The sequence below is a fragment of the Staurois parvus genome, unplaced genomic scaffold, assembly GCF_062004578.1.
Source record: "Staurois parvus isolate SC_StPar_1 unplaced genomic scaffold, SC_StPar_1.0 ptg000235l, whole genome shotgun sequence".
Classification (NCBI taxonomy): domain Eukaryota; kingdom Metazoa; phylum Chordata; class Amphibia; order Anura; family Ranidae; genus Staurois; species Staurois parvus.
The window spans coordinates 5,953,361-5,979,305 of NW_028318031.1; the positions used below are offsets into that span (position 1 = coordinate 5,953,361).

The 25,945-nt window shown below is 40.2% G+C and overlaps 2 protein-coding genes across 2 annotated transcripts in view; one reads left to right on the forward strand and one right to left on the reverse strand.

Annotated features, from left to right (window-relative positions):
* Positions 1-25,945, forward strand: part of PDCD1 (programmed cell death 1) — a 118,672-nt gene that overhangs the window by 33,585 nt on the left and 59,142 nt on the right. The window lies entirely within an intron of this gene.
* DYNLT2B (dynein light chain Tctex-type 2B) overlaps positions 859-25,945 on the reverse strand; it is a 28,850-nt gene continuing 3,763 nt past the window's right edge. Inside the window, exons 2-5 of the mRNA XM_089680122.1 lie at positions 22,439-22,572; positions 14,572-14,641; positions 6,553-6,616; positions 859-3,758 (exon numbers count right to left, since the gene is read on the reverse strand). Of these exons, the coding sequence (XP_089536248.1) occupies positions 3,711-3,758; positions 6,553-6,616; positions 14,572-14,641; positions 22,439-22,572 (316 nt within the window). The 3' untranslated portion in view covers positions 859-3,710. The remainder of the gene's footprint in view (positions 3,759-6,552; positions 6,617-14,571; positions 14,642-22,438; positions 22,573-25,945) is intronic.

Genomic DNA, 25,945 nt, shown 5'->3' on the forward strand with positions numbered 1-25,945 from the left:
GTTTCAGTGCGTTTTTATGCATTCCAGTTCATTTGTTCCCCTTTTTTGGTGTGTTCTTGTGCGATTTAGTACAGTTTTGTGCAGAAAAAAATGCAGCATGTTCTACTTTTTTTCTGCAACTGGAATGCACTGGAACTGCAAGCACTGATGTGAACTATGGCATCGACAACCATATAACCTACTTTCTGTGCTTTTTGGATGCAGAGTAAAAGCAACTGAACCGCATGTAGTGTGAACTGGCCCTTAGACTGTGAAGAACAAAATTCTTTGGTCTGATAAAACCAAGATCGAACTGTTTGGTCTCAATTCTAAACGTTATGGCTGGAGGAAACCAGGCACCGCTCATCACCTGCCCAATACCATCCCAACAGTGAAGCATGGTGGTGGCAGCATCATGCTGTGGGGGTGTTTTTCAGCAGCAGGGACTGGAAGACTGCTTAGGGTTGAGGGGAAGCTGAATGTAGCAAAGTACAGAGATATCCTCAATGAAAACCTGTTTCACAGCGCTCAGGACCTCAGACTGGGCTGAAGGCTCACCTTCCAACATCACAATGATCCTAAGAACACAGCCAACACAGGAGTGGCTTATGGACAACTCTTTGAATGTCCTAGAGTGGCCCAGCCAGAACCCTGACTTTAACCCTATTGAACATCTCTGGAGAGACCTGCAAATAGCTGCTCACCAACATTCCCCATCCATCCTGACTAAGCTTGAGAGGATTTACAAAGACGAACGGCAGAGAGTCCCTCGATCTAGGTGTGCAAAGCTTGTCGCATTATACCCAAAAATAATAAAGGCTGTAATTGCTGTCAAAGGTGCTTCAACAAAGTACTGAGTAAAGGGTCTGAATACTTAAGTACATGTGATATTTTAGTTTATTCTTTTTCATAAATTCACAGACATTTTTAAAATTCTGTTTTCAGTTTGTCATAATGGAGCACTGAGTGTAGATTAATGAAAATTAAATGAATTTAAACAACTGTAGTATCAGGCTGCAACATACCAACATTAGAAAAAGTGAAGGGGGTCTGAATACTTTATGAATGCACTATATAAGCGGTTTGGATCTGAGAATCCTTTTTAAGTAATAAATCTTTTTTTCTTGTAGTAAATGTGAACTTAATATTATACAAGATTTATATAGCGCCAACAGTTTGTGCAGCGCTTTGCAATATAAAGGGGTACAGAACAAGTACAATACAGGTCAATACAGAAGGAATAGGGGGGCCCTGCTCATGCAGTTTACAGTCTAAAGGGCGGGGGAAGTGGTACAAAAGGTAATAGCTGCAGGGGATGATCTGATGGAGGAGGCTCAAGAATAGCTTTTTAGGTGGAGGTGGGGTAGGCTTCTCTAAATAAAAGAGTTTTCAGAGATCGTCTAAAAGCAGACAGGGTAAGAACTGAACAGACATACTGGGGTAGGGAGTTCCAGAGGATGGAAGAGGTTCTGGAAAAGTCCTGGAGGCGAGCATAGGAGAAGGTAACAAGGGAGCTAGAGAGCAAGACATCTTGGAGGAGAGGAGAGGACGATTTGGGTAATATCTGCAGATGAGGTTGGTAATATAGCTGGGGACCAATGGTTGTACTGTTGATCTCAAAGATAAAGTCATGTGGGAGGAGGAGGGGATGACTCGAGGAGGAGGAAATATTACAAGCTCAGTTTTAGAAAGATTAAGTGTGAGAAAGTGGTGTAACATCCATACAAAAAAAATTGTATTTTTAGTACTAAACATCATGCATGGCATAGAAAACCGTATAGCTTCCTATTAAAGAATGCGTTATTCATATTCAGGGTGTAACATGTTACTGTAGCACTGGCCTCCACACCCCCCCATTGTGACAGCAAGCTGGGGATCTTCTTCCCCTCCTGCTCATTGTCACAATTTAAAAAAAAACTTGGCTGTGTGGGGCTCTACCCACCTGGCCATGCCATTCATTCACAGAGTTCTGTGAATGGGAAACTACAAGTACCAACAACCTTTGCGTTTGACGGCTTGTAGTTCTCAATGAACTACCATGCAGCTGTTAAGCGCTCTGGTAGTTCATAGATTCTTCCTTTTAGTGTGAAACAGCCTGCCTGTAAAATGCACATGGTTGGATGATAGAAATCAGCAGAGCTTCCCCTCAGATCTAGAGCAACTGCACTTGCAGTGCGCAGACTATTTGCCTTTAGTAAATCAACCTCAAAGCCTTAAAATTTATAGGTAATATATTTCACCAAATAACTGGTCATTAAAATGATAAAACTAACTATACTGGGTTAGCTACAGATCAGCATTAAAGTGTTACTAAACTCAAAACCGTAAAATCAGTCTGTATATGCAGTAAAGCATGTTAGTTATACTCACTGTAGAACCTAAGGGGTTAATCCTCTGCATTTTGTAAAAAACGCTATTTGATCCTGACTTCTCTGCCCACGCTGATAAGACAAACTGAACCGTAGCCCTTCTGCACATGCTCAGTTTAGTGTGTATTGCTAGAGTGTTTTTTTTTTCTTGGAAGAGTGCATGTGATCAGCACAGGGCCAATCAGCACTGTACAGACAGAGGGTCAGGACTTTCACATCCTCCTAGAGCAGAAATAAAACTCCTCCTACAAGCTTTAACCAGTGCTCTGCTGAAGTCACAAGACTGCTCTAATTGCTGATGAAAAAGGTATTTAGCAGTTTATATTTATTAAAATAATTGCACTTCCATGTTGTTTGTACTGTGTGAGACCAGATATAGTGAATGCAGAGTCCTGGGTTTAGTAACACTTTAATCTATAACAGTATATTCATTTTAATTTGCTCCCTCCCCAGTATCAGGGATCATCAGCTATGACACAGTGTACTGCAAGGCTGACCGAATTGATAACAAAAAGAGTATGCTAGTGACTGAAATTATATACCATACCCTTGTGCCTCCAAGATCCCTAGTTACATTGTTTGTAGCCCAATAATACAGTTATATTCCTTATGTCTAGTTATGTAGTGAAATATATTTATTATCTGTAAATTCTGAGGCTTGGTAATTGAAATAATTAGCAGTTTCTAGCTGGCAAATACGGGGCACAGAGGGTATTGTTTGTGGAGGCACTAGAATGGTGTTCACTGTGTTAATGTACTAGGATGGTGTGCTGTTTTCTCATGAACTATGAAGGTGTGCAGTGTTTGCATTCATTAGGGTAGTGTGCACTGTGTGCATGCACCAGGATGGTGTGCAGCATGCACTTGCACTATTATAATGTTTAGTGTGCATGCGCTAGTATGGTGACCAAGTGTTTGCATGTACTAGGATGCTGTGTTATGTGTGCATGAACTAGGATAATGTGCTGTGTGTGCGCATGCACTAGGATGATGTACTCTGTGTTCATGCATTAGGATAGTGTGCTATGTGTGCATGCGCTAGAATAATGAGCACATTGTACATGCACTATGATGAGGTGCTCGGTGTGCATTCATTAGGATAATGTACAGTGTGCCCATATACTATAATGGTGTTCAGCGTGCATATAGGAATCATGCAGGCCTATTTTTTTTTTTTTCTAGATATAGTACTGCAATTGAAATAAGTACGTGAAGAAGGTCTATTAGAATTTATTATATCTTTTATATATAATACAAAACTAAACATATTTACATCATTGTAACTACCCTTATGTGACAAAATGTTGCACAATGAAAAGATAATAAATATCCAAGAGAATATTTATATTAGATTGAGTCTTCTTAATAGTAAAAGCATCCAAATGCAGCTGCAACACAAAACAGGTGCTCCTAAAAGCAAGAAAAAAAAACAACATGTTGGTAAAACGGTAAAATAACTGCTTCTGAAGTATGCATACATCAGCCTAGTTCATACTGTAGCTGGAAAATGTACAGCTACTGTACATACAAGAAAATAATTAAAAGCGGCTTCTTGAATAATGCTGCAGGTTTGGCACATTCTTTATAGGGTGTAGTGAAAGATTTACAAAACAAAATATGGCTTTGACTGACCTATACAGATTAGTTTGTATGTGTATTTCTCAGCACATTAATGTGAACAAGTCGTAACAGTTCAGAATGAATCATTCATAATTACTACATCAATATGAATCTTTCTATATACCAGTAACACTGTAGAGATTACCTAGGAGCTGTTGGCTTTGCTGTCTGCATTTTTCTTAGATGAGGAAACTCCTTGTTATGATAAACATGTTGCTTTATAAAGTGAGGCACTCCAAGTCTCCAACATGCTGGTAAAGCTAAGATGGATAATAAGCATTAGAGGTATGCAGAAATGGAATGGCAGCACACTCCACTGGAAGAGCTTATATGTTAGACGGATGTATTTAATTATGGATCTGGTCAGCTGTATTTTGTAATGAATAAGTGCCACTGTGCATGAAACGCATCTGCTTTCCCACCGGTCAGTGCTCTTGTGCTGTGAGGTTTTTAGTTTGCATTTGATATTTCAATAAAGTATCAATGCTTCCAGTGGAGTGTATGGCCATTACATTTCTGTATACCTGGATCTTGGAGGTAAGCTGGGAGGGCACCTTCATCTGTGGATTGGATATGGTGCTGACTGTTCTTGCTTGAAGCGGTGTTTCTGCTTTTAAGCATTAGAGGTAACCGATTTACAGTACATTGTGCTGCTGTGAGTTTTTTTCCCCTGCGAGTTCTACTTTAATGTAAAGCAGCAGAAAAGTCTAGCAGGGCCAAATTAAAGTTGCTCAGCAAATAGCCGAGTGGGCTCTGTCACAACTATATTGGTTGTGAAGGAAGCTCTCCCCAGAAAGACCACAAAACGACTAAAGTGGAAATAAACCCCCCAATTTAACGGTTTCCCAAAACAAGATACATTAAAGGCATGTTGTGAAACATATCTGTTACAGTTATTAGTGTGCTTATGTGAGCTCTCAAACGATCTGTACAGCTACAAAATGGCTGGTGTAATAACTTATCACATGTGAAACACCATGGTGACTGCAAATCAAACAGAGGCTAAGATGGTGCCTTCCTTGGTTGTAAAAGATAAGAGGACTTAGTTCCACTTTAAAAGGAACCTCTTATGAAAACCAACGTATAATGCCATCACAAAGTTCAAGGTTGACTAAGTAGGTACCTTAACCTCTTCGCACCGGCCGCACGCAAACGTGGGGCCTCTCGGTGTCTAGGCCTTGACACTGAGCGGCCACACATTTGCATGCAACTAAGAAAAATATATGTGCTGAGAGTGCACTCCCAGCACACATGTCCGGTACTCACGGAAAGGTCCCGATCTCCTCTTTCGATCAGGACCTTTCCCGATCATGTGACCGCCGTGATGGCGAATTATGGCAGCCACATGACCTTAAAACCCCGTCCCGCCTTCTGAAACCCTTAAAGGGCCAGAAGGCACCAAGGGGTTAAAGTAGACGTAAAGGTTTGCTATGTTATAGTGAACATTTAGAAGTGTTCATTGTGCTCAACCAATACCCTTAAAAAAGTTACCTTCTGACTTGAATTCCTCCTGAAATTTAATGCACTTCTCACAGCTGTTTATCCATAGTGTCACTACTGTATTGCTCACTGTTCTCCTTGCTGAAGGCTCTGACAATGGGAAGCAAAATCCTGCTTCTTCCAAGATGGCTGCCTCCACATACAGAAACAGTGCAAAATCCGATATGGTAAGTGAGTAATGCAGGTAGACCACCTGCAATACTGGTCACTAGTCCTTTTTAAAGTCCAATGTCCAAGATGCTAAAGAAGAGTATGTATACTTGTTTCACACTTTGGGGTGAGTCGCATGGTGATGTGGAATCCAAAGAGAGCAACCACAGTGTGCAGCCAAAGGAGCAGATGTTCACACACCTGGAAGTGTGGAATACCTGCAGAGTTTAGAAAGCAGCAAAGTGGCAGACTTTGAAGACACAGGCTGCCAGAAATGCTCTTCTTTTACAGGCAGGGTTTGTTTACAAGTAACCCTGTAGTAACAGTGTCACCCTAAGACTTCCAAGGTCTACCTGATGTTTTGATATTCATTTTTAATGAAAGTACAGCTAACCTTACAATTGACATTATGTGGTAGATTTACTAAAACTGGAACACTCAGAATCTGGTGCAGCTGTGCATGGTAGCCAATCAGCTTCTAACCTCAGCTTGTTCAATAAAAGAAGTGGTTGTAACCCTACAAAAAAAACCCTTTAAGGCATAATATATAGCATAGTGTTTCTGGAGCGTCATTCGTCCTAGTCTATGTGGTACAATACCTGGTTGATCCTGCCTGTACTTGTGTACCCCTAGGTGTGCTGAAGATGCTAATCATGGCTGCTGATCCATGATATCATGGTCAGTTTATGTGCCTCTGTCATCCTGCTCTGTCCTCAGTGTCCCTCTCTTTCCCTCTCTGTCAGTTCTGTAGTCTGTTTACAACCACTTTAAGCTTTGGCAAAAAAACCTGGAAGCTGATTGGTTTTTATGCAGAAGTGAGCCGGGTTTTGCACTTTCCAGCTTTAGTAAATAAACCCCAATATATCCATTTTATTAAAAAAAAACATGATTTAAAGCTCTAGGAGTACAGTTTCATAAGAGAAGAGGATCTTACATTCATGAAAACCTCTTCAGCATAATTATCTGTATCTGCATCCCAGAAGCACCTGGCAGCCATTCTGTAAGGAAAGAAAATGAACATGTCTTCATAAGTCTTCTTGTTTTTGGCAGAAAAAGGGTACAGAAAGATTAATTTACAAAGATGCATATGCCACCCCCAGTGCTGTTTCCCCATAGCCAAGTCACTGTCCAGGCAGCCTTTATTTACTGTCATAGAAAACCGAGAGGACAGTACATCTCAACAGGCGCACATCTGACATGACAAAGTTTAAAAGGCAATGAAAGTATCAGTGACAACAATATGACATACTGTATATGCATCCACCTATGAATCCACCCAGCGTACTGAACTTTTAATAGAAATGTATAGTGTTCTTCAATTTTATTGGGACAACAAAAAAAAGAAAACATTTTTTTTTTGCTCAGGCAAATATGAAACATCGAAATATGTGGGAGATACTGTATATACAGTATCTCCCAGAAGTGAGTGCACCACTCACAATTTTGTAAATATTTTATTCTATCTTTTCATGTGACAACACTGAAGAAATGACACTTTGCTACAATGTAGTGATTGTACAGCTTGTATAACAGTGTAAATTTGCTGTCCCCTTGAAATAACTCAACACACAGCCATTAATGTCTGAACCGCTGGCAACAAAAGTGAGTCCACCACTAAGTGAAAATGTCTAAAGTGGGCCCAATTAGCCATTTTCCCTCCCTGGTGTCATGTGACTCATTAGTGTTACAAGGTCTCCGGAGTGGATGGGGAGCAGGTGTGTTAAATTTGGTGTTATTGCTCTCACTCTCTCATACTGGTCACTGGAAGTTCAACATGGCACCTCATGGCAAAGAACTCTGAGGATCTGAAAAAAAAATTGTTGCTCTACAGGCAGGTGTAAACTTTTATTTTAGTTTTGGACACAGCAAAGATAGATTAAAACACCTATATGGTTTTTATTGCTGTCTGTGCCCTATTAGGGAGATTCACGGTCTCTATTTGCCCTGTTTACCATTATTATTGAAAGTGAAAGTAAAAGAAACCCCCAAATGTTGGGTTGTTCCCTAAAAAAGTAATGGAGGAGAAATTTTTGGATGATCAAGAAGTTTCCAAGGGATTCCCTTAATTTGCAGGGATTTTTACACACTTCCTGTTTGGCCATGGGACAGAAAGTGAAGGTAAAACTTCCCAATGGGACACAGATGATAAAACTGACAGGGGTTTTAACCCTCCCTTACTCTATCCAAAATGAAAAAAAAAAAAAAAACATTTTGCCTATAGTTCTACTTTAAGAAAGCTTTCAGAAATAGAAGTGTTAATAGTTTACTTTTATTAGTTACCAAAATGGAAAGTAAATGAAGAGAAATTCAAATCAAATATTTGGTGTGGCCTTCCTTTGCCTTCAAAAACAACATCAATTCTTCTGGATATACTTGCACACACTTTTTGAAGGAACTCGGCAGTTAGGTTGTTAAAAACATCTAGGATGGAATTAACCTCAAATCTTTTGTCTTTTCATGTAATCGCAGACAGACTTGATGGTGTTGAGATCTGGGCTCTTCACTTCCAGGACTCCTTGTTCTTCTTTACACTGAAGACAGTTCTTAAAGGCATTGGCTATACGTTTGCGGTTGTCCTGCTGCAAAATACATTTGGGGACAATCACATGCCTCCCTGATGGTATAGCATGATGGATAAGTATCTGCCTGTATTTCTCTGCATTGAGGACACCGTTGATCTTGACCGAATCTCCAACCCCATTTGCAGAAATGCAGCCCCAAACTTGCAAGGAACCTCTATCATGCTTCACGGTTGCCTGCAGACACATTACTGTACTGCTCTCCAGCTCATCAAAATTTTGACTCATCAGTCCACAACACTTGCTGGCATTTTTCTGCACCCTGGTTCCTATATTTTTGAGGCTAGTTGAGTTGCTTAAACTTGTTTCCAAGTCAAAAGTACGGTTTTTTGGCTGCAATTCTTCCATGAAAAACCACTTCTGGCCAGACGTCTCCAGATAGTAGATAGGTATACTTGGTTCCCACTGGTTTTCACCAGCTCTGTGCTAATGGCACTTCTGGACATTTTTCTGATGTTGAAGGGAAATAAGCCTGATGTGTCTTTCATCTGTTGCATTAGGTTTCCTTGGCCGACCACTGCATCTTACGATCCTCAACGTTGCCCGTTTCATTGTTCTTCATTGAAAGAGCTTGAACAGCACATCTTGAATCCCCAGTCTTCTTTGGAATCTTTGCCTGGGAGAGACCTTGCTGATGCAGAATAGCTACCTTGTGTCTTGTTGCTGTGTTCAGTCTTGCTGTGGTATATGACCTGTTACATGAAACGGTCTTCCACAACCTCACTTTAGTAGCAGAGCCTTCTACACAGCTGTTTCTCTGTGTCAGCTATTGATGGTGTTTCAACCTACATATGAAGTTGATGATCATTAGCACCTGCTTGGTATAATTGGTTAATCATACACTTGACTCTAATCCTAAAAACTCCCTGCCTTTGTGCAAGTGTACAAAGTGTGCAAGTGTAAGAAATTATGCTGGTTTGAAGCCAAAGGGTAGTCACAACAAATATTGATTTTTATTTAGTTTTTCTTCTGATCGCTCACTTTGCATTTTGTAAATTGATTAAAAAAAATTACAATATTTTTTGGAAAGCATTCTTTCTTTACACCCATTTAAAACATTTGTACAATACTCTATATAAAAAGTACACACACTGTCTGTCTGTCTATCTATACACAGTCATGGTCAAAAATATTGGCAACCCTGTATTTCTGATGGATAATGCACCATTTCACCCAGAATATTTTTGCAATTACAAACGTTTAGGTATTTCCATGTTTATTTCTTTTGTATGTATTGGTATGGCACAAAAAAGTGGAGGAAGAAAGTCAAATCTGACACATTACATGCAAAATTCCAAGAATAGACTGGACAAAAATATTGGCACCCTCAATTTAATATTTGGTATTATACCCCATGGAAAAACAACTGAAATCAGTTGCTTCCTGTAACCATCAATGGGTTTCTTATACCTCTCTAATGGAATTTTGGAACACTCTTCTTTCGACAACTGCTCTAGGTCTCTCAGATTGGAAGGGCTCCTTTTCCCAACTGCTGTTTTTAGATCTCTCCACAGATGCTCTATGGGATTGAGATCTGGACTCATTGCTGGCCAGTTCAGTACTCTCCAGCACTTTGTCTGAAACCATTTCTGGGTGCCTTTTGATGGGTGCTTTGGGTCATTGTCCTGCTGTAAGACCCATTCCTCTGACGGAGACCCAACTTTCTGACACTGGGCCCTACTTTGCAGCCCAGAATTCTTTGGTAGTCTTCAGATTTCATAATGCCATGTACACGGTTAAGACATCCAGTGCCTGAAGCAGCAAAGCAACCTCCACCATGTTTGACTATAGGGATTGTATTCTTTTCTATAAAGGCCTCATTTCTTTTTCTGAAAACAGTAGAATGATGGGCTACAAAAAAGCTGTAATTTTGTTTCGTCTGTCCACAGTTCTCCCAAAAGGATTTTGGCTTCCTCAGGTAAGTTTGGCAAACTCCAATTTGGCTTAATTCTTCTGACTTCTATAAAGAGAAAGGTTTTCAGGGATCGTCTACAGGTGGATAGACTAGAAGATAGTCAGACAGATTAGGGTAGGGAGTTTTATAGGATGGGAGAAGCTTGGGAGAAGTCCTGGAGGTGAGCATGGGAGGAGGTGACATGGGAACTAGAGAGCAGAAGGTCTTGGGAGGATCAAAGAGAGCGGTTTGGTTGATATTTTCAGACCAGGTTGGTGATGTAGCTGGGGGCAGAGTTGTGGATGGCTTTGTAAGTTGTTGTCAATATTTTGAATTTTATTCACTGTGCGAGTGGAAGCCAGTGGAGGGATTGGCAGAGAGGGGTAGCAGACACTGAACGGTTGGTAAGGTGGATGAGCCTGGAAGCAGTATTCATGATGATAAAACATCAGAGTGCAGCGCTTTATAAATAAAATACTTTTGGAAAGTACTACACTATCTCTGGCATCTGTTTTCTGGGGCTCCTATGTGGAGCTATCATCCCCACAGAGAAAGCACTTTGCCACCCTGAAAGGAGGTTTTTGTGTGGAGCGCCTGGCTGACCTTAAAGGGACCCCTGGACCTGACTAAAGAGTCTGTGATGACCCACCATGAGGGAAATGCCTGCTGCCTAACCTCTGATGTACCTATTATCTGGGATGCTTGATCATACATGCGCATAACCCATGCGTTTCCGGTGAGTGCGCATTTCTGTTATTTGAAAGAGTAAAGGCCGTGGAAGTTCGCATTTCTCCAGTGAAACACTGTGGATACTTTATTGACTCTCTGCTATTGTGAATCACATATTTATTTTTCTAAGCGCTGCACTCTGATGTTTTATGGTTATATTGATATTTTGGAGGCATTGTGGTTGCCTGAAGTGTTCTAGCTGCTGTATTTATAAGAGCGCTCACTATCCTTTATGCTGAAGTATTCATGATGGACTGGAGGGGGGATAGCCTATGTAAAGGTAAGCCAATGAGGAGGTAGATGCAGTAGTTGAGGCGAGAGATAACCAGGGAATAAATTAGGAGCTTTGTGGTATCACTGGTTAAAAAGGGGCATATTCTGGAGATGTTGCAATGGTTGAGGCGGTATGATTTGGACAGGAATTGGATGTGGGTCTGAAAGGATAATTCAGAATCCAGGGTTACCCCTAGCACCCTGGCATGCGAGGATGGGTTGATAGTTGTGCTATTGATCCTCACCAAGAAATCATGGGAAGAGGCACATGGGGGAGGAAATATTATGAGCTCAGTTTTGGATATATTGAGTTTTAGGAAGTGGTGTGACATCCAGTCTGATATGTCTGCTAGTAAATTGGTGATATATGAGGAAATATACTACTGACTTCTGTACACTGCTCTTCATACTACTGATCCCTGTACTCTGCCCTACATACTACCGACCCCTGTGCTCTGCCCTACATATTACCAACCCCTGTACTCTGCTCTACATGCTACTGACCCCAGTTTCTCACTGAAGCTAACTTTAAAGGTAGACTAAGTTTATATATCTAGTGACATTTGTTTTATTATATTTTCTAAGTTTTCTTCATGCCATCCTTACTTTTTATTCAGGCCTTGCTAAAAGCCGCTGAACCCTGGTGATCTTTGATCTCTCCCATGTTGTTCAGGAAGATCTTCACCTCTCAACGGTTGCCTACTCCTGGCCTAGGGTCAAGAGTATACATGGATGCATGCACATGTATGAAACACACATAGATATGGAGTGCATACATCATGTCAACTTCATAGGCAGAAGAAGTTAGTAATCTGAAGGGGATTCATAAGGCTATATAATTTTTGCATTATTTGGTATATACTTTGTTTGACATAGGGGGACTGGTGAATGAAAGGAACTTTCATTTTGAATATATTATTATTATTATACAGTATTTATATAGCGCTAAAAGGTTTGCTCAGCGCTGTACATTATAGTGCGGGACAGAACATGAGACAATACAGTAACAAAACAAAACACGAGGGGGTCAAGGGCCCTGCTCTTTTGAGCTTGCAATCTATACATGCTGTCATCTATCGCTGACTGTGAGATCTTTACCCTGGCTATGTGGTGGTTTGGCTCCACATATAATAAATGCTGATTACATTCTTTAAGATGTGAGTGGTTTGGTATTTGAATTCATCCTGTTTTAGTCTTACAGTATTACACTATATATATATTTTCTCTGCACATATTATCTTCATATGGAGAGTGATCTTTGGTGGCCCTGGAGATTGGAGGCTGATTTTAATTCCAGTTTGGATTTCTGAGGCATTTGTCTTACCTACAATTGGGGGATTTCTATCTTTACCAGGAGATTGGAGGCTGATTCAAGGGGATCTTGGATTCCTGAGTCCAAATTTAAGGTGTTTCATTCACCAATATCTGGTGAGTGCAGTGAGTGATTATAACACAAGCAGGTGTGAATACTGGTCAAGGGTCTTGGAACAAGGACTTTTCTATTCACTACATTCTATCTATATTACTTGGAGTGGGACTATCTCAACAAAATATTATTATATTTTTCTGCATTTGAGTTTTTTTTGACATGTATATATAATATTTATTTGCGCTGTTTTTATATTATTATTATACAGTATTTAAATAGCGCCAAAACGTTTGCTCAGCGCTGTACATTATAGTGGGGGACAGTACATGAGACAATACAGTAACAATACATAAGGGGTTCAAGGGCCTTGCTCCTTGGAGCTTACAATCTAGGAGGGAGGGGATAGTGGTACAGGAGGAAATGACTGTGGGGGATCAAGTGGTAGGAGGAGTGGAGGAGATCGGTTGTTAGGTGAGGGCGGGGTAGGCTTCCCTGAAGAGATGGGTTTTCAGGGTGTGCCTAAAGGTGAGGAGGGTAGATGACAGTCTGATGGATTGGGGTAGTGAGTTCCAGAGGATGGGGGAAGACCTGGAGAAGTCCTGGAGTCGGGCATGGGAGGAGGAGACCAGGGAACTGGAGAGTAGGAGGTCTTGTGAGGAGCGAAGAGTACGTGTTGGGTGGTATTTGGATATCAGGTCGGTGAGGTAGTTTGCGGCAGTATTATGAATAGCTTTGTACGTCAATGTTAGTAGTTTGAATTTTATTCGTTGGGCAATCGGAAGCCAGTGGAGGGAATGACTGAGGGTGATGGCGGATACGGAGCGGTTGGTAAGGTGGTTTATATGTTTTTTTTTCTTATTTTATTAGTATTATCACTAAGGAGCAGCAGTATTTTTGGGAATTATTTCACAATATTTTTTGACGCTGGTGATTTTTTTTATTTTTTTTATTTCTACTACTATTATGCCAAGACTAAATCTCCCACACTGACTAAAAGACATGGACACAAACCATGACAGTCAGACAATGACAAATATTATCTGGGACAAAGGAATACAGACAAACAGACGTAAAACGATGAATGCCAGTTAAAATAAGAATAATTCTGGTACTAAGAAAACACAAAACAAAATCTGAAAATAGACCATTTCCCCCTTTCATCAGCATTGAAGGTGGCATTTCTGTCAGACTGTTTAGACATGTTTTGACACCAGAATGTTTGTTTATACAGGCAGAAATGACATAAATATACAGGTGGAACATTGAGGTGTATTATTTATAGGAAAATATACTCTCCCTGTAAATTATAAGGATTTTAGGATTCTAGGAGAAGTTCGGTGACTAAATGATAAGGATTTTAGGATGCTAGAAGTTCGGTGACTATCAAAATGATTCCCTTTAATACACCAAAACTCTTTCACAGAAAGACTGTCATAAGGCGTGATTCATTAAACTATAATGCAAGTGTTATTTGGCCTTAACAATAGTTACTTTAAGCCATATAACTGATATTTTCAGTTCTCACACACCCATTTTGCTAATAATAATAATAATGGTTGACATACTCCACAGAACTCTACATACTTCCAAATGTCAGTTTGACGAAGTCTTGCAGTGCTTGCTGTTTCAATGAAAGGGGTTTAATTCAAAAAGCGTGAATTAACAATTAAATTATCTATACTGTTTATAGCAATATGCACTGCACTAAATGATGTATATTATAATACACTTTAAAAATATTAGATCTGTGGTTCTCAGCATGTGACACAATCACCTTCTTGGGTACTTTGACAGAAAAAATAGGGCATTCCTATTTTCAAAGCCTAAAGATTTGAACGCCTGATAAGCTGTGAACTGTAGACAACAAAAGGTTTATTTTAAAACCATGTAGTACTTTGATCACTTTGATACACTCAGCAGAAAATGTACACACTTTACAAATACCCCAAGGCATACATTGTAATTTTCTTTGGTGTTAAAGATGTACATTTTCTAGCAGTTCAAACTCTAGTAAACTAGGTCTAGTGTCCACTGGAGAGAATGTAATACTGTAAGTAGTAAAGCAAAAATATCAATTATATTGAACAGTGGTAACATAAAAACACTTACTTTACTCCTTCACCTCTCTGTTCACCAATCACAACCTGAACCACCATCTTATACCTATCAAAACCCATTTCTGTGGGGAATAACAAAAGAAAATTATGATAATTAATTTTAACTCCAATTTGTTTTTAATTTTTACATTACCCTCCTGTATAGGAAAAATATATTGTCAATTGCTACTTACCCTCTCCACATTCCAGCGCTTTCCCTGGCCTCCTCCTTCCTCGATTCAGAGTTGCTGGTCCTCATTGGTCACACACGGGGGGTAGGGATGGAGGGATGCTGGTGGCATGATAATGCTGGGGTTCCATTTTAACATTTTACAATCATAAAGTAGCCCATTCAGTGTAAAAGTAGATGTAAACCCAATGTACTAAATGTAAACTCAGTCGCTAAACTACCATATGAACTATAATATGTTAACATCACGTCGAAAGTAAATTTCAATCTTTTAAAAATCTTCAGCTTTCATTAAATATATGTAAACCCAAAAACAAAAAACAAATGTAGTGTAATGCAGTTTGCCAGTCATTATATGTGGAGACCATATTAGCTTCTGTGTTTTCGGGCATTGTTTTTCCCCGTTATGTTCACCTGGTGATACTGCCAATGGCACTTCTTGTCCCAGGGTGGCTACATTTACTCATTGCACTGTATCTATGGAGAAGCAGTGTTGTCACTACAGGAAAGAAGGTGTGCTAGGATTACAGAAATTCTCCCCCTCTCTATATCATAGGGGGACTAGAGAACTCAGCAGGACTGATAACAGTGTCAACTCTCTGCAGGAAGTTAGAAGCGTATTGAATTTCTGGGTTGATCAACAGACATTTATCTTAATCATACAGTACAGAACACAGGAATTGATGCATAGACCATGTGTTTTATGCTGCTACCTTTAGGTGCTGGGACCTCCACCTGTGTATCCATAATACCTTGCCAACTCCATAGAATTCCAGTTTTATGCTAGTGTCCTTAGGTGATGGACCACTTCTCCTGTTGGAGAAGATTTTTTTCTATTTTGCACCAACTTCTCTTTCTTTTTCAACTGACATTTCTATCAAGATCTGACAGTTTATTGCTTTATGGCTCATTAGCAGTGCTAAATCAGTTACCCTTAATGTACATTTTGGAAACCAGGTTTGGACCATGCAACAGTGGGGCTGTAATGCTTGCTTCAGGAACTACAACCTGCATTCAGCACTCACCTTGGTATACTGTGCAACAAGTGAGTTAGCAGTAGGGTGCTATACATGTCCAGGTCCATTCCAAAGTCACCCAGGTGAAGACTGGATGGGACCAACAATGTTGGTTAATTCTTCACCTTCTCACCAAATCCTGGCTACAATGAACTCATCTCTGGCTACCTATGTTTAGCTCCGCTCAGCTTCTACATGTGCCTACAGGCACAAAAAAGAAGGCCTTTCCCTATTTTTGTTCAAGGCATTTTGGCAATATATAATGACTGGTCCTACTCCAACAGGTTATTCACTCTTCCTGACATTTTTGCTGCCTTGTACTCTTTGGAAGAAGAATTGAAAAATAAATGGACTGTTCCTACTGTGGACCCAATCATTTTTGCACTAAATAATCAATCTACTGTTTCTACTGGGGGCATTGATAGGCATTTAGAGACTTCTGAATTTATGTTTTGGTCCAGTCCCTGCAGCCGGATATTGCCACCTCATCTCTTGCCAAGACTACAGAGCTATCTGTTTCAGGTGACAGTTTGCTGTCTGCAAGATTACAGCTCTTGCCCTTGGATCTACCATTCTGCATAGATGCAGTGGAAAATGTGATTTGTCAAATCTTCAGAATGTCCTTTCTTTCTATGCACAAAATCTTTTGGCTTAGAGCTTGGTCAGCTGACCCTGCTTAGAACAAGTGTGTTTTGTGCATACCCTTTGAAGGTGAAAATCTCTTAAAGCAGTAGTAAATAGTAATGAAAAAAAAAATTGGTCATCTGCAAGCTAATCTCATAATATGCTAGTATGCATCGCATATTAAACACATTACGAAAGACTTCCCTTAAAATGAAGCCCTCCAGCAGCGCATTGTCACCACTCACAGGGTTCCATCTTCACCTGGTCTTCCTTCTGGGTTTGAGCCCCATCCGTTTGAATGGACAAGCCATTGTGCACGGGAGTCAAGGCCACGGCATAGAGCTCTGAAGGGACGGCATACTTCCGAGTGCATGTGCCAGCGATGACACCAGCTGCAGAAACAGTGAATATCTCCTAAACAGTGCATGTTTAGGAGATATTCCTTGTACCTACAGGTAAGCTTTATCATAAGCTTACCGGTTGGTACAAGTGTTCAAGCGGTATTTACTACTGCTTTAAGGAATTAAGGCAGTTATGGACGGGGGAAGAGGTTCCTACCCTACCATCCACAATTATACTTCTTATTGATGTGACTGCCTCTACCTTAGGATTAAGATCTGTTTGCCCTCTCCAGGGGTTATCACCTTCTGCTAGTCTATCCTTTTGTTGCAGACCACCCACTTCTAAGCCCAGTGGACTTGCTCAGAAGCCTTCTTCACATTAAAGGTTCACCTACACCCCTGAAGGTAGGGGGACAACTACTGACATAGGCTCCAGCTTAGAACAGAAATGTCCTGGCCTTTTTACTTCATGCCGTCGTTCGTACAGGTAGACAAGAGTCTCTATCACTGTCCTCTCTCTTCTCCTTCCTAGTACCCATTCCTACTTGCAGCTTCACAAAAAGCAGAAATTTTCACTACAATTCCTTGCAGCTTTACAGTCACAAAGAGTGGTCATATCGTTCCCTTTTAGTAAAAATGACAAGGACTTTCCAAGCCTACACAAGTACCCTTGCCTGTTTAGGCATGCATATCCCATCATGCCCTTAAAACACCTGGCCTCTTCATGACAATCCGATGTTTCCACAAGCAACAGAATAGAAGGCACATGGGGTCTGACACACAAAATGCTTGACAAAAGCAACTTCCTTGTTCCATCTGGACACAATGACATGGAAATCTTTCCAATATCGAATATCATCTGAGTTTCAACTCCCTTACACGTATCTTTTATACTATCCCCAGGCACTCTCCTACATAAATTCTTGCTGCCAGGATACATAAAAAAAAGATTCTTTCACTACTGGATCAATTGCTCATCAAAGGCACATACTCCATCTCTGATGTCTACACATCTCTGCATCTGGCTGTTCATACTATCTCACCCAACACCATTTTTAAAGGATGACACAAGGACATTCCTGAGGATGGCATGGGAGACATGATTTGGAGGGTTATTTGAAATGCATTACCAAAGAACTGTGGAGAGAGACTCAATATAAAATTGATGTATAGGGTTTATATCTCATCTCTTTCTTCTGGGAACACCTCTAACTCAGCAATTTGCCCACAATGTGGGATTTCTAAGCCCTGTATCACTGCTTCTGCTCATGTGCTCCAATTTCGGCCTTTTGGGACCAGGTTGTATATTTCATATTCGACATTACGGGACAGCTCATCCCCAAGATACCTTTTCTACTACTGTTTAGTTAAGCCAGCTTGACTAACTCCCTGGGGAAGCTGAAAATCACAACCACTTGAAACCTGTTATTCAATTTAAATGCCTTTCATCCTGGCAGTCTCTTTTTCCTCCTGCAAGACCTGTGATTTAATGAAAGGCTAGCTGCCCTTGCATCCCTTTCCCTTTTTGTTTCTGCTATTTAGATGTCAGTTTAATACTGTAGTAATGCTAACATAGTGACTCATAACCTGTTTTTGTTGTTATTTGTATATAACATAACACTAGCTACTAGGAGTCATCCAAACTCTGTGTTAGTTTTCTCTTCACATTCCATGCGACAAAGCTTTACATTGTGCTATATATGACAATAATTGTATCCATAATTTTCTTGATCGTTTTTTTCCTAGAATGCTTATCGAGCTCTATTTCTATCTTAAACTTTAATATACATATTTTTTTTAAATAACCTGAGCTAATTGCTGCAATCACTAGGCTCCATATCACATGCAATATGGAAAATGATAATTCATGACAGGTTTATGTGGTATTTACAGTAAAAATAAAAACCGCTTAGTAAATACTGCATGAACCTGTCTGAGAGTCAATTGAAAAAAAAAAAAGAAAAAAAGAGGAAACAAAATCCATTTGTTAAATAAGTAGTGGTCTAGCCAAGCATTATTTAACAAATATACACAATAACTAGTTGTTTGGTTAGGAGTCAGCACTTGCCGACATCCTTAACAACCAGTGAATAACAGGCTGTTAAGGAGCCGGCAGCCGACACATGTCCTGATTATCAGTGCAGCCCACCAGTGCTCATCAGTGCCGTCTATCAGTGCCCATCAGTGCTGTCTATAAGTGCAGCTTCATCAATGCCCATCAGTGCAATCAGTGCAGCCTCATCAGTGCACATCTGTGAAGAAGAAAAAGTACATATTTGCAAAACTTTCTAACAGAAACTAAAAAAAAACCCTTTTTTTTTCAAAATGTTCTTTTTTTTTTTTGTTTGTCTAGCAAAAAATAAAAACCCAGTGGTGATTAAATACCACCAAAAGAAAGCTTTATCTGTCTCACAAAATTATAAAAATTGAATTTGGGTACAGTATTGCATGACTGCACAACTGTCATTCAAAGTATGACAGCGCTGAAAGCTGAAAATTGACGTGGGCAGGAAGGGGGTGAAAGTTTTAATATCTAAAAACAAAACAAAGCTTTAGCAGCAGAGCTAAAGTTTTCTTTTCTTCTTCATGTGTAAACCTGTGTCGTACATCTGTAAAGATGCACATCAGGGATACATAAGAGAAGGGGTTTTGTCACTGAAAATAAAGCTTTGTTAGTTAAAAAAAAACTGGCTCCTAATTTTTTAGCTGGCTCCTAGATTTAAAGCAAATTTGTCAAGCCCTTTATTGATACACAACATTCAGTAAACTAAATGTCAGTCAGATAGGGTTTACATCTACTTTAAGCAAAATAAAGTACTAATAATGGACATTTTCATGCAGCAACTGATAAGATGTCCATTTACATTAAATAGAAATATCAAGCGTAGGCGAGCTCTGGAACTAAAAGCATCTAGCACCAAGGTATAGGTAACAACTCCTTATGGATAAATATATATATAAAGTGCAGCACTAAAATAAGTGAATGATCTTATAGTGAAAATAAAGTGCAAAGTCAATCTGATGTATAACAAAAAAAAAAAAAATTGATCAGCGGAAGAGTCAAGTGCAGAATATAAAAATCAAATATAAAAATGTTCAATAAATCATTCAATAAATGTGAAACAGTAACATACAGCATAAAAGTGAGAATATATAAAGTCCATAAAATATCAGTGGAGTAAGAGCTATAAATTGTCCGTAAGGATATAAGTACGGCAATCACGGTGAAATATTGTGAAGTGATCCAATAGGGAATCCACCACCTCCTGCCTTCCTGTTGGCTTTTGGGTGGTGCAAACTTTATCTGTGCTGATCAGTTTCTTGGTTACTGTACTAGAAGCAGGTCTGATAGAATGTAAACATGCAACTGACGGGCAGACTGCATAGCTGAAGTCTACACCATACAGTGTCCTTTAGACGTTCCTAGAACATACAGTTCTAGCATAGTTCTGTATAACTGAAGTCTACACCATACAGTGTCCTTTAGACGTTCCTAGAACATACAGTTCTAACATAGTTCTGTATAACTGAAGTCTACACCATACAGTGTCCTTTAGACATGCCTAGAACATACAGTTCTAACATAGTTCTGCATAGCTGAAGTCTACACCATACAATGTCCCTTAGACGTGCCTAGAACATACAGTTCTAACATAGTTCTGCATAACTGAAGTCTACACCATACAGTGTCCTTTAGACGTGCCTAGAACATACAGTTCTAACATAGTTCTGCATAGCTGAAGTCTACACCAGTGTCCTTTAGACGTGCCTAGAACATACAGTTGTAACAGTTCTGCATAGCTGAAGTTGTAACAGTTCTAACATAGTTCTGCATAGCTGAAGTCTACACCAGTGTCCTTTAGACGTGCCTAGAACATACAGTTGTAACATAGTTCTGCATAGCTGAGGTCTACACCAGTGTCCTTTAGACGTGCCTAGAACATACAGTTCTAACAGGTACCCGGGGAATTCATTTTTTCTTTCATTTTGGCAATCACCAGGAAGTTGATGCATCACTTCCCATGCTGGCTGCTATGAAGAGCCAAAAACATCAACTGCAGCTACAGGGATTGAGGCTAGGTTCACATGTGTGCGGTGAAGGACTACATGTAAATCACGCACTTTCCCACACCAAAAATGAGCCACTGTTAGTAGACGATTGGGGATTGCATAGCGCCATGTGGTTTTCATGTGGCTACGATTTTAGAAACGGTGACCTTTTCATGGGTTTCCCGTATATACAGCAGCCCATTCAAATGAGTGGGCTGCTTTGCCCATGCAAATACGGCTACAGGTAAACTGGAAAAGCAAACCAAGCCTGACTGAGCATATGCACATATACTATATTTCCAAAAGTATTGGGGTGCCTGCCTTTACACACACATGAACTTTAATGGCATCCCAGTCTTAGTCCATAGGGTTCAATATTGAGTTGGCCCACCCTTTGCAGCTATAACAGCTTCAGTTCTTCTGGGAAGGCTGTCCACAAGGTTTAGGGGTGTGCCTATGGGAATGTTTGATTATTCTTCCAGAAGCGCATTTGTGAGGTCAGGCACTGTCAGATGACAAGGCCTGGCTCGCAGTCTCCGCTCTAATTCATCCCAAAGGTGTTCTATCGCGTTGAGTTCAGGACTCTGTGCAGGCCAGTCAAGTTCCTCCACCCCAAACTCCCTCATCCATGTCTTTATGGACCTTGCTTTTTGAACAGGTACGCAGTCATGTTGGAAGAGGAAGGGGCCATCCCAAAACTGTTCCCACAAAGTTGGGAGCATGAAATTGTCCAAAATTGCTTAGTATGCTGACACCTAAAGAGTTTCCTTCACTGGAACTAAGGGGCCAAGCCCAACCCCTGAAAAGCAACCCCACATCATAATCCTCCCTTCACCAAACTTTAAACTTGGCACAATGCAGTCAGGCAAGTACAGTTTTCCTAGCAACCACCAAACCCAGACACATCCATCGGATTGCCAGACAGAGAAGCGTGATTCGTCACTCCAGAGAACTTGTCCCCACTGCTGTAGAGCCCAGTGGCAGTGTGCTTTACACCACTGCATCTGACCCTTTGCATTGCACTTGGTGATGTACGACTTGGATGCAGCTGCTCAGCCATACAAACCCATTCCATGAAGCTCTCTACGCAGTGTTGTTGTGCTAATCTGAAGGCCACACAAAGTTTGGAGGTCTTTAGCTACTGACTCTGCAGACAGTTGGCGACTTCTGCACACTGTGCGCTTCAGCATGTGCTGACCCCGTTCTATCATTTTATGTGGCCTACCACTTCGTGGCTGAGTTGCTATTGGCCCCAGTTGCTTCCACTTTGTTATAATACCACTGACAGTTGACTGTGGAATATTTATTAGCAAGGAAATTTCACGGATGGACTTATTGCACAGGTGGCAACTTATCACGGTACCACGCTTGAATTCATTAAGCTCCTGAGAGCGACCCATTCTTTCACAAATGTTTGTAGAAACAGTCTGCATGCCTAGATGCTTGATTTTATACACCTGTGGCCATGGAGGTGATTGGAACACCTGAATCCAATGCTTTGGAGGGGTGTCCCAATACTTTTGGCAATATAGTGTATTTTAAAAGTAAGAAAAATATTTTAACAATACTAATACAACGTTTTGATTTAGTGATCAATGCTCTTTAGTAATACAAAAGTAACAAATGTGACTTTAGCATATTGCATATTCTTTTTAATACCTTTCAGTTTATCCTTTATTGTCTCTGACAAAAATCGAGTCAGTTGTGGAACCTCCTCTGGAATATACTGTTTGCTTTTGAGTTCCTCCTTCAAGACAGATCGAATGCAGTCCTTTACTGTTGCAGTTCTAAATCTGAAAAGAAAATGTAGTCTAATTTATACCAATAAAATGCATTCATAGTAACTAACCACTGGCCTATCGGGCACTTTTACCCCTTTCCTGCCCAGGCTAATTTTCACCTTTCAGCGCTGTTGTACTTTAAATGACAATTGCACGGTCATGCAACACTGTACCCATATACAATTTTTAGCATTTTTTTTTCACACAAATTATTATTATTATTATTATACAGTATTTATAAAGCGCCAATAGTTCACTCAGCGCTGTACATTACAAAGGGGGACAGAACATGTGACAGAACAATACCAAATAGAGATTTCTTTTGGTGGTGTTTAATCTCTGCTGGGTTTTAAATTTTTGCGCTATAAATGAAAAAAAGACAAATGAATTTGTTTGTTTCTGTTACATTTTTCAACTAAATAATCTTTCTATGCAAATTTAGGCCAAAATGTATTCTGCAACATGTCTTTGGTGAAAATCAGTGTTTATTATTTAGTGGGTGGGAAAGTTATAGAGTTCACAAACTATGGTATATATCTAAAAATTAAAAAATTCTGATGTACTGACAGCCGATTTCATTTCTTGAGGCCCAAAAACTCCAGGACAGTACAAATGCCCCCAAAATTACCGCTTTTCAGAAAGTAGACAGTCTGAGGTATTTAGTAGAAGGCATGGTGAGTTCTTTGAAGTTGATATTTTTTGTCATAATTTTGTGAGAAAATTAAGAAATTATAAAAACATTTTCACAGTTTTTTTTTTTTTACACACTGTTACCAATGCAGTACTGTGTCATCATATAACTGGTGCAGTGATGATCAGGGACACTGACTGGTGACAGTATCTTAAAAAAAATAATAATAATACACATTTTTATTTTTTTTAAATTACATTTTTTTTTATAATTTATTACTGGTTTTTTTTTCTATTCCTGTGACCAGAGCAATACAATGTTACCATAGTAAACTTGTACTACTCAGGGTAAGTGATCAGGATTTTTTTTCAAAATATTATGATTGCTTATACCAACAAATTACATTGGTATAAGCAAACAATTTTTACTAAATGAAACTGATTCATTCAGTAATTTTTGTTGTGATCAGCCATAGCTGAACACATGCTACAGATGGGCTGTGATTGGCCCAGTCTGTATATGTGATCACTGTGACCAATCACAGCTCGCAGCACAGTTGTAAGCAAGCCATTCATGGTTTACAAGTGTCATGTGATCTGCTGTGATTAGTCACAGCGATCACATGACATTGGCAGCAGGCCAGTGTAGTGATGTCATCGGCCGTGTCCCGTGGACACAGCCAGTGACAGATCGCACTGGAAAGTGCCCAGTGGGGCATATGACGTCCATCCAGGATAATAGAGTTCCCGCTCGGCCATCATCATACAATAGGCCGGATAGAAAGGAGTTAAAGAAACCTTACAAGTAAAAATAAAAACAAATGTCGATATATTGTATTGCTAGCGAACCCTTTATTAACCCTAATCAGCTCTTTTCTTCCCTTAGCTATTATTTTTCTGCTGCTTTTATTTATTTATTTGTTTTTAACCCGAAAATGTATTTGTTTTTTTCTGCAAAAAAAAGAAAATAGGAAAATTGAAAAAAGGCCTTTTTTCACTTGCAAACAACATGCATGTCAGAAACAACATTTAGTCCCCTTGAACTCCTTCCACAGAGTGCGGACTGCGCTGGGAGTCTGCTTGCCCAGTGGGGAACCTGTCCACTGATCCCCACTGAGCAGGGGGATGGCTGGTCCAAGTCCGCTCTGTTTATGCAAAGCGTACACAGACACAGCCAACTCTCCTCTATGGCAGGTTGGATGTAAATAGACCGCCTGTCCATTCACATCGAACTTCCATCTGATCCTCATCCACCTGTTTTTAGCAGACTGGATTGTATGTAGGTGGGTGTAAACAGACACGTATCCATTTACACCCGCTGTTCCATAGAGGAGAATGGAGGGTCCAATCAGGTCTGCCTGAAAAACTGACAAGCGGACCTGATTGGTCTGCCCATGTGAAAAAGGCCTTAATATAATTATGAATTGGACAGATTATAGAATAAAATATTTTCTTAAATAATATTTTAAGGCCCCTTTCAAATCTGGTGTTTTGGCAATTCCAAATCGCACCGCAATAGAGGCAAAATACACCATGCATGTTTGGGTGCCATTAGTTTTTAATGCCACCTAAATGCAGTGCAGTTTTGCAGCGGCAAACTGCATAGCACAAAGCTTGTCGCCCAAAAGGAGCAGGAGTTTCTTTTGGGCAACAAGCTTTGTGTGATGCGGTTTTCTGAAATTATCATGTGACACCTGCGGCAAAATCGCACTGTGTTTAGGTGCTGTTAAAAATGAATGGCACCCAAACACGCGTGGTGCATTTAACCCTTGATAGTATTCAAACCCAATCTCAGATCCAATCTAGACTGTAGAAAGGATAAGATGCAACCCACAACATACTTGTGAGACTAGTGGGTTTCATGATCGCATCAAGCAATATAAGATTTCCAAGTCCTGTGGTAAATCTTCCTTAAAGTTGCCTTCCTGGCCTTCAGCAGGGTAGGAATGAATTCAACAGCCATGCTGTCAAAGCCACCAATCGGAAAGGAAGATGGAAGATTGGACCTTGTGACAGAAGGCTGTGTCGATTCAGAAGGATCCAAGGACTGCCCGCTGCCGTGTTCACATTGTCAGAATACCACGTTCTGTTGGGCCAAGCTGGAGCAACTAGAATCACTGGAAATCCTTTCACCTGAATCCTGATAAGTAAACATGGTAGAAAGCTGCAATGCTGGAAAAGCATAAATCAGGGAGAAATGGTTCAGCTGAGTCACCAGAGCATCTAACGCAAATGTTTGAGGATTCGTATTCCTGGAGACGAACATGTCTAGCTTCACATTGAACCTGGATGCCAGCAGATCCACATCTAGGGTACCCCACCATCGACAGTTTTCTTCAAACACCTCTGGGTGTAGAGCCCACTTTCCCAAAGGCAGTTATTGATAGATGAGAAATTCCACCTGCCATTTTTCAATCCCTTGATTGTGCAAGGTGGACAATCCAGGAAAATGAAGTTCTGCTTAAGACAGGATGAGATCCACTTTCTCCTGGGTCATCCGACTTCAGTTGCCTCCTTGGTGATTTATGTATGCCACCTTTTGATAGTTATAATTAAGTCTGAAGTCTGTGAGTACCTTAAAAGTCCACGGTGTTATTGGATCGGTCTGTTAATAATTTAAGTATGCCAACGCCGTGACATTGTTTGACTGCTCCGGCCAATGCAGAAGAGCAAGACAAATTGTCCTCAGCTCCAGGATGTGGATGGGCAACAACCTCCCCTGCAATGACCAAGTTCCCACATTTTCCTATCAGAA